General features: G+C 54.7%; 4 protein-coding genes across 4 annotated transcripts; 3 read left to right on the forward strand and 1 right to left on the reverse strand.

Annotated features, from left to right (window-relative positions):
• Positions 1-220: 220 nt before the first annotated feature.
• Positions 221-1,325, forward strand: PLICBS_003859 (fructose-1,6-bisphosphatase; the record flags this gene model as incomplete). The annotated part of the gene is made up of 3 exons (XM_065600310.1): positions 221-312; positions 366-1,147; positions 1,195-1,325. 3 exons carry the CDS (start codon positions 221-223, stop codon positions 1,323-1,325), a joined length of 1,005 nt encoding a protein of 334 aa, XP_065456382.1.
• A 2,187-nt stretch (positions 1,326-3,512) lies between these two features.
• On the forward strand, positions 3,513-4,640 carry PLICBS_003860 (uncharacterized protein; the record flags this gene model as incomplete). The annotated part of the gene is made up of 3 exons (XM_065600311.1): positions 3,513-3,763; positions 3,873-4,413; positions 4,464-4,640. The coding sequence occupies 3 exons, from the start codon at positions 3,513-3,515 to the stop codon at positions 4,638-4,640; spliced, it is 969 nt and encodes a 322-aa protein (XP_065456383.1).
• A 1,902-nt stretch (positions 4,641-6,542) lies between these two features.
• Positions 6,543-7,826, reverse strand: PLICBS_003861 (uncharacterized protein; the record flags this gene model as incomplete). Its single annotated transcript, XM_065600312.1, has 1 exon — positions 6,543-7,826. The coding sequence occupies one exon, from the start codon at positions 7,824-7,826 to the stop codon at positions 6,543-6,545; it is 1,284 nt and encodes a 427-aa protein (XP_065456384.1).
• Positions 7,827-9,930: 2,104 nt separating this feature from the next.
• PLICBS_003862 (uncharacterized protein) lies at positions 9,931-11,002 on the forward strand (the record flags this gene model as incomplete). Its single annotated transcript, XM_065600313.1, has 6 exons — positions 9,931-10,196; positions 10,267-10,289; positions 10,352-10,716; positions 10,780-10,820; positions 10,878-10,886; positions 10,954-11,002. The coding sequence occupies 6 exons, from the start codon at positions 9,931-9,933 to the stop codon at positions 11,000-11,002; spliced, it is 753 nt and encodes a 250-aa protein (XP_065456385.1).
• Between the last annotated feature and the right edge of the window lie 2,167 nt (positions 11,003-13,169).

Raw genomic sequence — 13,169 nt, forward strand, 5'->3', positions numbered from 1 at the left:
TGTTGAGCGAGATTTCCAGACAGCCAGGGACCCACCAGTGGGACCGCCGCGGCACCCCCTCTCCACCGACCTGCACATCTCCGTTCTTTTGTCCACTCTTCTCAGCCTTCTCAGGAGTTTAAGGGGAACCGAGTTTCTCCCTTCCTTCCACTCAGACATTGCTATCTTTAATTTAATCCTGAATATCACGATGAATTCAACCACCATGACGGATAGCACAATGGGAGAAAATAGTCATACCAACATCGTCACTCTGACCCGCTTCCTTTACGAGCTGCAGGGCAGACACGAGGAAGCCGGACGTGACTTGACGTGCGTACCGTTTTCTTGTCCCATCAAGTCTGAGCACCTCTAACATAGCACAGCCTCCTCTGTCACGCCCTCCAATTCTCGTTCAAACTCATCTCCTACTATATCCGTCGCGCGACTCTGGTCAACCTAACCGGCCATGCCGGTTCTGCGAATAGCATAGGAGACGACCAAAAGAAGCTCGACATCATCGCCAACAACCTCTTTATCGAGTCAATAAGGACCTCGGGAGTTTGTTCTGCTGTCGTATCCGAAGAAGAGGATAGTATTGTTTATTTTGAGAATGCTTCTGGGACCCGCTACGCTGTTGCTTGCGATCCTATCGACGGTTCATCCAACCTCGACGTCGGTTTAGCAGTCGGCACCATTTTCGCCATCCACAAGCTGCCTAACGATACTAAGTGTACCGCAGAGGACTTGCTCAAGCCTGGCACAGGCTTGGTCGCTGCCGGGTTTACGATGTACGGCGCGTCGACACAGCTCGTCCTTACTATGAAAGACAGCTCTGTCAATGGCTTCACTCTCGATAACGGCATCGGCGAACCCATACTCACCCACCTTGAGATGCGTATACCCAGGTCCGGAGCCTTATACTCCGTTAACGAAGGCAACTCTCTTTACTGGGAGCAGTCCACTCTCAGGTACTTCATGTCGCTGAAGGAGTCCAGGTGTAACGGCGAGCCATACAGCCTACGATATGTCGGCAGTATGGTAGCCGATGCCTATCGTACGCTCCTGTACGGCGGCGTCTTTGCCTACCCGGCCGATAAAATTAATCCTAAGGGCAAGCTACGCATTCTGTACGAGTGTGCCCCAATGGCGATGGTGTTTGAGAATGGTAGGTCACACAGACTACATAACGAGCAACACTAATTGACGGAACAGCCGGCGGTAAGGCTGTCGATAGCAGGATGAACAGGATGCTTGACGTGGCGCCCCAACATATTCACGATCGAGCTGGTATTTTCATGGGTAGCTGGGACGAAGTGGAAAGGGTCATCTCATTTCACAGATAGGGTTCTGTCTACCGTTCCAAACAACGACGACAACCGTAAACCAATATTGGCTTCATAAGTTGGTCTTGTGGTGGTTAGGATCGGCCTTTGGTGAAGTTGTTCCGACACAGTGAGAGCTTGCCCAAGTTGCTTCACTACGTACACTTAGCAGTTCCAGGGTGAGACAGTAATTGTCACATGGGTGTGACGCGTGGCGGACCACGGATTGACAGTAGTGATCTGGCATCGCATAATTGAGTGCCTCTGGCTCCCAGGTGTCAGTTGAGATGTTGCCATTCGATGGCAGGGCGGGACGCATCTACCAGCAGCTGTGTTCGGCCATAACGTGGTTATTGCTCCAGATAACGAGAGGCTAAGCGAGGTTGTAATAACGAAGTGTCAGCATTGTGCTCTCCACGACGCCACCTTTCTTGTACGATTGATGGCGACAGCTTCAGCATCCCCTGGAAGCTCTCGATGTTCCGAATGTGCGCTGTCGCCCACCAATCACTTGCTCACTGGCAAGTCATGCCTGGCCCCAAGCTGTACAGCGACGGGCAGGCAAGTGTGGTCAATCGCCAGGTATAATAACCCATTCGGTAGATTCCATGTGCAATAATTTTGACCAACTGTTGCCCGGAGATAGCGCTACGTGCCCACACGGCGGTCTCCAAGCGACTGAGGCGGATTGAATCAGCACTACCGTGTAAGCGAGATACTCCAACCGTTGCAGAATATCGTCACATTAGGTGCCTGACCCCGGCATGGGGTAACATCTTCCCCGATTCTGATGCTGTGGGCAGACGCCGCTAATCTTCGCGCCACGCGTTAGCTCAATTCGCTTCGAGTTCCAGAACGTCATTTGGAAGATACGGAGCCAACCTGCCGAGAGGGCACACAGATGATTGGTAGGTCAGGTGGCCGGGGCCGACGAGACATGACTCGCATCCTCGATGCGGTTGATGAGATAGCTCGTGCCAAGGTCCTCCAATCAAGGTCACTTGGCTCGGGGACATTTGCATTGGTTTGAATGCCACCCACGTTTGCAATCCAGCCTGCCCTTGAGGAGAAAGGGAGAGCTGACGCCCGGGTACTGTGGTGTAATGTGGGGAGAGACTGCGGATGAGGCGTTCCCGCGAGGCCCCGCCGCCTTGGGGCAAGGGGGGGTGTGTATAACCATCGCGTGCTTCCACAGCACAAATCAGGACGAACTCATTCCTTCTGTATACCCATGCATCAGAACACAGTGGCAATCCTCAAGAATTTCAGAGGACGGGAGTATGGACAGTGGGGCTCTGCAGCGCAGCTTGTCGCCCTTTACACCGAGGCAAAGCAGAGCGGGAGCGTACTCTAGCAAAACCTGTGCGTCGCACAACCCAGCTCAGCCTGATCTCAGTGTTCGCCTGCACCTCCTTGCGTACGGGGATTTTTGTGATAAGGTACCCCGCGGGGAGAACAGGGCCTTGTCGGCAGTTGTGTACCTGCATCTCAGCGCGTTGAACGTGCAGGAAGCCCTGACACTGCTGGCTCAGAGGCGCAGTTGCTCAGCACACAGGGGCACAGTCCAAGACTGTCGACGTGAGATCTTCAGACCGCGTCCACTAGCTAGGCCTGGCATCCCTCTGCCAACCGTATTGCCAACCTCGAGGGACGCTATCCCCTTAGAGGCGCTTATCTATATCCCGGATGGTCGGGTGTGGCTTCCCGACGAGTATATTTGTCAACATGCCGGACTGTCGTTTGAGGACTGTCATGAACCATTGGGCATGGATCCAGCTTCCATCGGTTACCCCTGTACTCACTCGGAGGAAAGCTGCACGATACTATTGATCTTCCTCTAAACAACTGGCCATGACCCGGATCAGGCATGACTCGTGGGGCCAACAAGCTGCACTGCATGTCCCCAGGTATCCCGCTCAGCTGGCAAAACCACCCGTAGCATTGTTAGTTGCTACGTGGAAGCTGTCCCCCATGCTTCCGGTGGCCCATTGCAAATACCCCATGGGGAAGGCATGAGAGTATATATACAAGTCATGCCCGCCTCACCAATGCCTCGAATCTCGACGATATCTTCCCCTCACCCGTCCCTTTGACAGCCCTATTTCCACATTTTCGCAAGGCTTCTTTGTTTCTTAACTTACAGTGGTTGTTGAGCTGCCTCTTTGAATCTGACATACTTACGGCGAAGACTCGACATTCAAGATGGCGATGGAGGCTGCAGTCATAAACGACAAAATCGACAGTGGAGGTTCTGTCCAGCACAACGAGCCAACAGACGTTGAGCTCGAAACGCTCCAAGACCACCCACGGTGGCCCGTTATTCGCTCCATGTGGCAAGACGCCTTTTCCGAGTTTTTTGGCACCATGTTTCTCGTTCTCTTTGGAGATGGCGTTGTCGCCCAAGTGGTCCTCAGCAACGGTAAGAAGGGAGACTACCAGAGCATCAATTGGGGCTGGGGGTAAGAATATCACCGACCCGTTTCCATCTCCCGTGATTAAGGCGACATCGGTGCCGGGGCCGGGACATTGCAAGGGGCTCCATGGCTAACTGGCATAATCCGATTTCAGAATCGGCGTCATGATCGGCGTCTACTGCGCCGGCAAGTCTGGCGCCCATATCAACCCTGCCGTTACGCTCGCGAGCTGCGTTTTCCGTGGCCATCCTTGGCGCAAATTTCCTGTTTATGCCCTTGCCCAGCTTGCCGGTGCAATGATGGCTGGCGCAATCATATACGGCAACTACCGTTCTGCCATCGACAACTTCGAAGGCGGCAGTGGGATGCGCACCGTGAGCGGCCCTAACGCCTCCGCTGGGATCTTTTGCACGTACCCCGCTGGGTTCATGACCCGAACGGGCATGTTCTTCTCAGAGTTTATCGCCAGTGCAATCCTCCAGTTCGGCATTTTCGCCTTCATCGACAAGAACAACATTGGTGCCGGGCCCCTGCTGCCCCTGGCTCTCTTCTTCCTCGTCTTTGGCATCGGTGCCTGCTTTGGCTGGGAGACGGGCTACGCGATAAACCCAGCCCGTGATTTCGGCCCTCGTCTAGTTTCGTACATGATTGGATACGGTCATGAGGTCTGGTCATTTGGTGGCTACTACTTCTGGGTGAGCACCTAACTAACAATTCGGGGCTACTTGAGTTGACCAGTTGTCAGATTCCCGTGGTCGCCCCATTCTGTGGCGCTCTCAGTGGCGGTGTCTTGTACGACCTGTTCATATACTCCGACGAGAGCCCCATCAACACGTCCTGGCTCGGCCTTGACCGATTGGTCAGGCCCAAGAAGAGCGTGTGGTCTAACACGTACAATAAGGCAGTCGAATCCAGCGTCTAGTCAAGGTTGTAGTGTCGCGACTGGACCACGGACCTGGTATTTGGCATCTGATTCAACACCGCACCGGCCACAGTAATGAGTGCACGAGAACAATTACACTCATCCCTGTTTTTAGCCATTTATAGTATGAACACGGGCCGCTTGCTGGTTTCTGGATACATGCGTGTTTGAGGAGCCCGTGTCACCGGCCTCGACATGTACTATGTTCCAGTAGCCATATGATCATGCAATAGCACCTATTCGGGTCTAATGTTACTTCCTTTAACAAGTTAGGTCTCTGTAGATAGCAGCAGGCTGCTGTCGCTTGCGGCTGCGGGACGCGTCATTTGGGTTTGTGAACTCCCATACATGTACACGTAACGTCTCAGCGTACCCAGACTGCGGCCAAGTGTCGCGATTCGGGTAATTGTGACCGATTCATCTTCTGCAGTCATTTGTGCCTTCTCAGGTATCCTCGTGGATGCGACAAAGCAGCGTGACACATCATCTGAGACGACTTTGGGAGGCGAAAGCGCTACAGGGCTACCCATGCAGAATGGTCGGCTAGCGATTACCGACAACATACTGGGGGCCCAATACCCTAGCGTAGGGCATGCAACCTATGGCGCTACACCTTGCCCCTGTACTCAGTCATCAGAGACAGGGTCTGTCACACACTTAGGTAGGAAAACCGTGGGCAAAGGAATGCTTGATTCTCTATCTGATACTGGCACGAATCTGTTGCTCTTATACCTGTGCCATTGAGGCCATGGCCATGACTCATTGTAGGCAACAGAGTCGTGCCTACAGGCAGCACTTGTGCAGCCTGAAGCCATTCGCAGCTGTTGGCCTTGACACCTGAGGCTCGTTCTTGCAACAGGGTCTTACGCATACAACATGGCGTGTCTTGGCCACTCGAAGCATGAGATGCCCCTATTCTCCGAAAGTGAGCATTGTACTTCACACAGTCAATTATCTCTGCTGGACATGGCTGTCATAAGGTCTATTTAATGCCTCACGCACGTCGTGAAACATGGCTACAACTTGTGGCGATGTTATGCCCTCTGCCCTAGTGAAGTAGTGATCGTGATAATGGTTGGGCGCAGCGTGTGCATCCGACGGATGGAATGGGATGCAGGTGTGATCGGTGGGCATTGGGGACTTCAGCGACGCGTTAGTAAACCCCGCAAGCTCGGTAAGCTGTTCGTAGTCAATGTCAACGAAAGCCACCGTTTCCTTAACTAGGTCTCCTCTGGGAGCTGTTGTCGCGCCACTGCGATGACAACTACAGTGAAAGCTGCCAGAACGTGATAGCGATATGGTCTCCTATTTGGGCGCAGATACACACTCCCTATGGCAAGCTTTGCACCGTTGAGCGGAACTCAACGATTGACACTCTTAGATTCCCCATTCACGCACCCGCGAGCCCATTAAAGAAGCACGACAAACCCCACGCGCCTGGATCGGGAACTTGCTCATGCCCCGTACCACCCACGTACACGGTCCGCCCAAGGCTCGCTTCCATGCCCTTCGTTGCATCCGCGCCCCTTTGCGCCGCCTCTGCCGCGCTTCTGAGGTCGTCTGTCTTGCCAAGCACGTCAACGAACGGGTAAAGTGCATCAACTAGCGTTCGGTCGCCAGGTTTTGCAGGTGTGTATTCCGACAGTGCTTCGCAGGCACGTTTAAGCGAGCTTGCCCAAACATGTGGCGCAGCCTGACCAGGCGGCTGGTCGTGCAGGGCGTGCAGGAGAGCGTTGAGGAAGATGGCGTAAACAGCGCCTGAGGTACCATCCATAGTGCTTTCGACAATTGTTACGATGGAGGCCATGTCTACCACTGCGTCTCCTGCCAGTGGATACTTCTTGATGTGCTCAAGGAGTGCTGTGTACTTGTCAGCACCTTTCCTTAGTCAAACGATAACAACTACGTCGTATCCTTACCTTCAGCTCCTCGCTTGAGTCCAATGCCACAGTCACCGTCTCCAACCATGGTGTCATACTCGGTGATTTCTGGCTCAGCTGCCACGACCTTCTTGAGCGCCGCCGTCAATGCTGCGGTCGCCTGCTCTGGCTCGAATTTCAGTCCGCTAGGCTTAAATCCCTGCCTCTTCTCATCGTTCCCCTCCATAGTCGCGTGGTTCTTTGCCTCCCAAGTCTCCTTTCGAATTGGCGCTGCCCACCCGCAAACCTCGCTGGGAGCATCCAGAAGGTCCAGCATGCCAATGCCCACCGACGTGGGTACAACGTTAAGCAGCGAGATGCTGAAGCCCAGCCCGTTGAGGCTTGTCATAAAGGTACCGCTGATGACACGAACGGGATTGACGTGGTGGGTGCTGCTGAGTTGACTGACAATCTCGTTGGTGATGCCGCCAAGCTCCAGGACGCTGAGTCCGCCAAGGTTGTTGACGAGCAGGACAACGTCTTTGGAGGTAACGGCGAGAAACGCTCGGTCGCTGTCGGTGCCGTCAAGGAGTTGGGAGAGCATCGTGGTGACGAGCTCCGGGAGGTCCATCTTTCCACGCCCAGAGCCCGCTTCGTTGTGGATGCCCATGCCAATCTCGATTTCCTCATGGCCCATCTTGCCTTCTAGATCTCGAACCCGACCAGGAACGTGCACGCGCTCGAGGCTGGCCCCCACGCTGACGATATTCGAGGCTGTAAGCCTCGCCATCTCAGCAACTTCCGTCAAGGGCCGACCCAAAGCCGCCAACGCTCCGACGATCTTCAGCACCAAAACAGTCCCCGCGATTCCCCGTCGGCCCACTTTGCCTGCTTTCTCTCTCCCTACCCCCACATCGTCTCCCACAATGACCATCTCGACAGGCAAATCCGCAGCCTTGGCCTTCTCCACGGCCACGCCAAAGTTCAACACATCGCCCGTATAGTTCATAACCACAACGAGCACACCCTGTTTGGGGTCTACTCGCCCCGTGATGGCCTGTCGGACCTGTTCAGCGGACGGGCTAGCAAAGATGGTCCCCGCAACAGCGGCAGAGAGCAGGCCCGGTCCAACCATCCCAGCGAACGACGGCTCGTGGCCGGATCCGCCGCCCGATATGATGGAGACTTGAGGTGGAGCCTGAGAAGGGCGGCGGTAGATGATTTTGTTTCTGACATCCAGGGCTACATTGGGATTTGTCAAAGTGACCGACTGTAGGGCCGCGATAACCAAGTGGGTAGGGTCGTTGATGAAATGCTTGGACGACATTGCGATGGTGTTCAAGTTAGTGCTTGTGGCAAGGCCAGATAAAACTTTGTAGGTGTGCAGAGAAGAGTAAAAGAAGGATAGAGAGATAGGGCATTGAGACGGAAGGCGAGTTTTAGCGAGGTATATATGGGATGCATAGACATGGTATTATGGACAAGTTGCGCGAGGAGGGTCCTGTGAAACTCAACCATCCGCGCCACCGCGTTGCGCCTCCCAACCAGGTGGTCAAGAAGATCCTCCGCCTTATCTTGACTCCCATAGTCAGCTATTAAGCGTGGCTGTTATGTAATGCCCACAACAAACAGAATATCTTGATGCAGAGCGCTTCCGTCGTTCAAGAGTCAAGACACGGTCCAGCCCACATGCATACCGGCACCGCACCCCGGAATCCCCCCGGATGCGCCGCCCACCAGCACTGTGGAGTATATGGCACCTTTGTACCGGGATCAAGGGGCTGGCACTGCTAGGTAGGGTGTCGTGGAAGGAATAGCGATATAGCATGGTGAGGAGCAAATACGTGCAGCCAGCTTCGCCAAGTTGCAAGGGGCCTGGACTCTTGTGGGTGTGGAAGTTGGGGGTCAGGGACTCAGGGGTTTCCTAGTCCAGCAGGAAACTACCAGGTGGGCAAGCGTGATTTTGCAAAGGTTCATGGCACAATTGGCTGGGTATCTCCGTGAATCAAATACATGAGTCGTCGCGAAGAATGGGCGACCAATTACCTGCACCGATCTGTCGGCTTCCCAGGGCATTGATTGACTTCTCGTACCGAGTGCGATTAGATCACCCCATTAGCAATTCTGGCTTGACGGGGTTGCCATGCCACACATGGGTTTGGGGTAGTCTGCTCGTGCGGACTGGCGTGTGCAATGGCGGCGCTATCCTCGCCTAGGTGTAGGACCACAGCTCATCTGGGCAACGACGTCGGATATCGCTAGCCGACGGCCCCCAGGTTTCCGCCCGAACCGGCCCACAGTCCGTGCCCCGGGCCGAGCGTGCTTGATCAACCCACGCCCCCTCCGTCCAAGTACCGTGGTCCCAGCTGTCATCCATCCAACATTGAAGGCGCGAGTCACCGCATCGAAACGGCGCCCTGCCAGCAAGTCACGGCACTTTGTACGCTCATGTCAACAAATAAATGCGCCGCCAGCAATTTCGGTTGCCTCTAAATCTGTTGCAACTTGCCCCCAGCCACTTCTTTCCCCATCAGTCTCGCCATTTAGCACATGTAGCGGGTTATCGCTTCGCTCCGAGGAGCAATGCATCATTGCGCCCGGGTCTAGTGTCGACAACGTGAATGACTCCTTGTTGATTGCTGTCTATTCGCCCTCATATCAAGACCGTACCGTACGGGTCTGCAAAGTGTAGCAGGCCCTTGAAAAAAGACGGCGCGAAACCCCCGCACGCCCTCTCCGAGCAACGCTCAGCCCGCCACCGGTATGGTTGCTCGTGGGCAACTCTTCAATGTTCTGGAAGACAGCCGGCATTTGGTGCCTGCACGACCGTGCGGGAGGGTCCCACTATTGATATGGATGGTGTACCGATTCCCAAACATTGATTTGGGGATAGTTACAAGACGTCGGTGAGCTGCAGGGTTGGCAAGCTTCCGGCCGGCAAGCCCGGCTGGGTCAGTTGGCTGGGATCCGCCTCCACACACCCTTTGCGGCGGTGAAGAACATGCAGCCCGTTCAGGTCCAGACTGGCGTCAAGCGCTAGCAGTGGCACACTCGGAGCTTATCAGTCCATTGGCCAGGTGCCATGAGTCGCGAACCCCCAGACTGCGAATGTGGCGGCCTCGTGTCAAGCCCCAGGAGTCCAGGACGCCCTTGGTCTCTCACGGCTGTGGTGATTCGTCGTCAGCGGCACACTGGCGAACTGGGCAAAGGCTCAGACCCGGGCGGGCGCTAATGTCCATCCCCACGGGGCAGCCCCCTCATGCACCACATCCCCCACGCGTCCGGCCGGCGGTCCCCATTTAAACGAAGCGACACCCTTGATCAGTCAACTGGTCTCTTGGCCACAGCCCATATTCACCTTGGACGGTGAACGCCGTATCAGCGGCTGCTGTCCGGTCCACCATTCCGAGTCCAGATTCCGGTCTGCGACAATGCCGACGCATGGATTCCTCGTCCCAGACTCCTTCGAGTTTGTGGTCCCAAACGATGTCGATATGAACATATCGAGCATCTTCTGGGGACTGTCGCTTGGCATAGCGTTCTTTGCGGCAGAGCAAGCCGGGCGCCAGTCCCTTCAGTCGTGGAGGAGGACGAACAAGGTGACCGCGTATGTCGCCATGATATGGGTTGAATGGACGGCAAGCGTGGTCATTGGCGTCCTGGCATGGTGTTATCAACGGCAGTACATCCCACCTAGGTCCGTACGCCCCAAGCCGCCCCCATCACTGGTTGTTTGCACAAATTTAGTTACTAACGATGTCTTACAGCTTCCAGCTTTTCTTCATCACCGGTACGCTAGATGAGAATACATCACAAAGCTGTTTACGTGGCTATCCTAACCATTCATTCCAGCCTGTTTTTGGTCTATCCAAATCCAGCTGCTCATGCAGATTATCATTAACCGCATCGCTCTCCTCATGGTCCCTGCTACTGGGGCTTACAGACTGAAGTGGGGAGTGTTTCTGCTGTTGCTGCTCGTCAATATCAGCGTATTAGTTATTTGGATCCCGGCTCGACTCCAAATATCAGCTCGTTGGATTCACATCAACGAAATATGGGACAGATGCGAAAAGGTCATATTTCTTCTAGTCGACTTTTCACTGAACATGCGCTTCGTGTTCCTTGTTCGATCAAGTCTGGTCAATTACGGCCTTACCAAGTACAAACGGCTCTACCAGTTTAACTTGGTTATGGTTGCGTTCTCGATGAGTCTAGATGTATGTATTTCACCCCTGGGAAAGGGTCGCGTTATATTTCCGCAAACTAACGGAACTGGACAGGTCATAATTATCGGCGTCATGTCACTACCCAGCGATCTTGTGTGCGTTGCAAGCTACTCCTACAACTGCAATGGGCTGGTGACTAATCACCATCACAGCTACCTCCAGTTTCATCCGGTTGCCTACCTCCTAAAGCTCCACATCGAGATGAACATGGCCGACCTCATCGCGAAGCTTGCTCGAGCCCAAAGTTCTGTCGAAGCATGTCACAGCCACGGAGTAATAGAGGGGCCCTGTTCGTCAGACGGAATGAGCCCGACGCTTCGCAGACCTAGCATGGCCCTCGGTGCTATTGGGAATGATGAGGACATCGAGTGGGCGAGTGGAGGGCTCGGCCACCATCCTCGAGATGTCAAGATGGCGGTTGGGTCGCACGTGAGTCAGGGTAAAACTGACGAGACAGTCAGTAACGAAAGTCGAAGTAGTTCGATGAGGAAATTGCATGTACGGGATGTGGCACAGGATATGAATTGCTAGACTCGAGACCCATCCATGGATCAAGTAACGGCATATGATTGAGTGACTCCTCAATGTGTCGTAGTGCGCGAGGTTCTTCGCATCACTGCCTTTCGTACCGATAAATTACCAGAACTAACCATTTAATAACACCCAACAGAAGCGCACCAGACCCGATGCAGAGTGGCGCATCATTCATTAATAATGATTGAAATGAATCGCAATGATTGATAATGATGTGATGTGATGTGATGTGATATTATTTAACGTCCGGGGAGCGTTTACGCTGAAGCCCCTATCGGGGCAAAGGACGTGCTGGGCTAGCTAAGGTACAGGAAGATCCCGCCTCTGTATCCAGCATCTCAATGGCACAAAGGCGTTGTGTCGGCGAAGGGCCATTCCCGTCCGCGGGAAAGAACCCGCCCAGCCCAGAATTCTCTTGCGCAGGTAGACACAATCGGCTTCCAGGTCCTAAAACCCAGAAGCCGTGTCCTCTTCCATCGCCAGTAGCTACGATGGCAGCTGCGCAGCCACGGGGAAAATCCCTCAAGGGGCCAAAAACCCACGGCAGCTAGGACGCTGTTGTCTGAATGGAAGATTGTTCCGATCCAGGGTCATCGATGGGAGCTCTGCATCATGCGACCCAGCGATTTGTCTGTCAGTATGGTATTTGCAAAGCCCGGCGGCGGCACGGGCGGCAGCTGAAGCTGCTGAAGAAGAGGTGTCGTCTCTGGGCAACAGGTGTTGCAGAGGTCGGTCGGGGCGGCTTTTGGTAGCCGCTCTGAGCGGATGCATCAAGATGACGCGTCGGGGGGTTCAGGGGCGTTGTAGGCCCAAAAAGTCGTAGGCTGTAGAAGCCAGAGTCGGGGGGCGCATCGAGGCCCAAAGGTCGCGATGAGAAGCCGGCCAGTCAGGCTGGAAGCACCAGTGTTATCTGGGCAGCAGGTGCTGCAGATCTTGTCGGAGCGGAGGCGAGCCGCGAAGGTAGCTGAGATCGCATGGTCCCAAGTGGTCGAAGGGCAGTCTTGCCCGGAAGGTCGCGAGCGGCGGTGAGCCAGACGAGCAGACAATGCTGCGTCTGAGCGGCCGAGGCTGTAGCGAAAGGCGCGAGCGCAAAGGCTCTGATTGTGACGACGAGCACCTCGAGCGAAGGTCAACTCTCCAAATCCCTTCGTCGAGGCGGCTGTTAGGGCCACGATGGGCGCCCAGCTGCAGGTGCTGTCAATTAGCCTGTGAAAAACCCATGGCTTAGCGAGACGCTAACAGCGCCAGGCAAGCAGAAATTTTTACAGGGGAGAGTTGGATTGATAATGATCATTATCAATCATTTCATTGACGACTTACCCTACATAATGATCATTGCATTGTGGGCAAGGCAATGAACACCCTTCCCTGCATTCTTACTTTCTTGGCATGCCACTGTTAAGAAAGTAGCCTAATACACACCTTATTCCTTAACAAGTACACCGTAATCCGCCCATCCTGCGCTCTGCGCAGCCGGCGGCGGCGACGGCGATGGCATCGGCCTCGTCCAGCCCGCCTCATGATGATAATCCTTTCGATCTGGGTCCCAGGACCCCCTCCGGCTTAGCCAGAGGAGCGCGTGTCGCCCTTCTGCGCAACAGCCCCGCCACCCGTGAGGGCGAGATTGGCGTCTCGCGCTCTGCGCTACGGACGGCATACACGCCGTCATCGCCGCTGCAGGCGGTTTCCTATGCTGCAGCCACGGAAGGAGCTCAGCGCGCTGTCCATTTCGACTCTAGTGAACCTGACCCGCAACCCAGTGACGGCCCGGTCTCAATCGCCGATGCCGCCGACAAGCTCGTTGTTGCCCAGAACGAGGTCTATAGAGCCAAATTAGCCGTGTTCAGAGCATTCTGCTCCTCATTCGACGACACGGCGAAACAGTTCACTTCTGGACCCGCACTTCAATT

Source organism: Purpureocillium lilacinum (assembly GCF_023168085.1).
Source record: "Purpureocillium lilacinum CBS 284.36 DNA, scaffold_2, whole genome shotgun sequence".
Taxonomy (NCBI): domain Eukaryota; kingdom Fungi; phylum Ascomycota; class Sordariomycetes; order Hypocreales; family Ophiocordycipitaceae; genus Purpureocillium; species Purpureocillium lilacinum.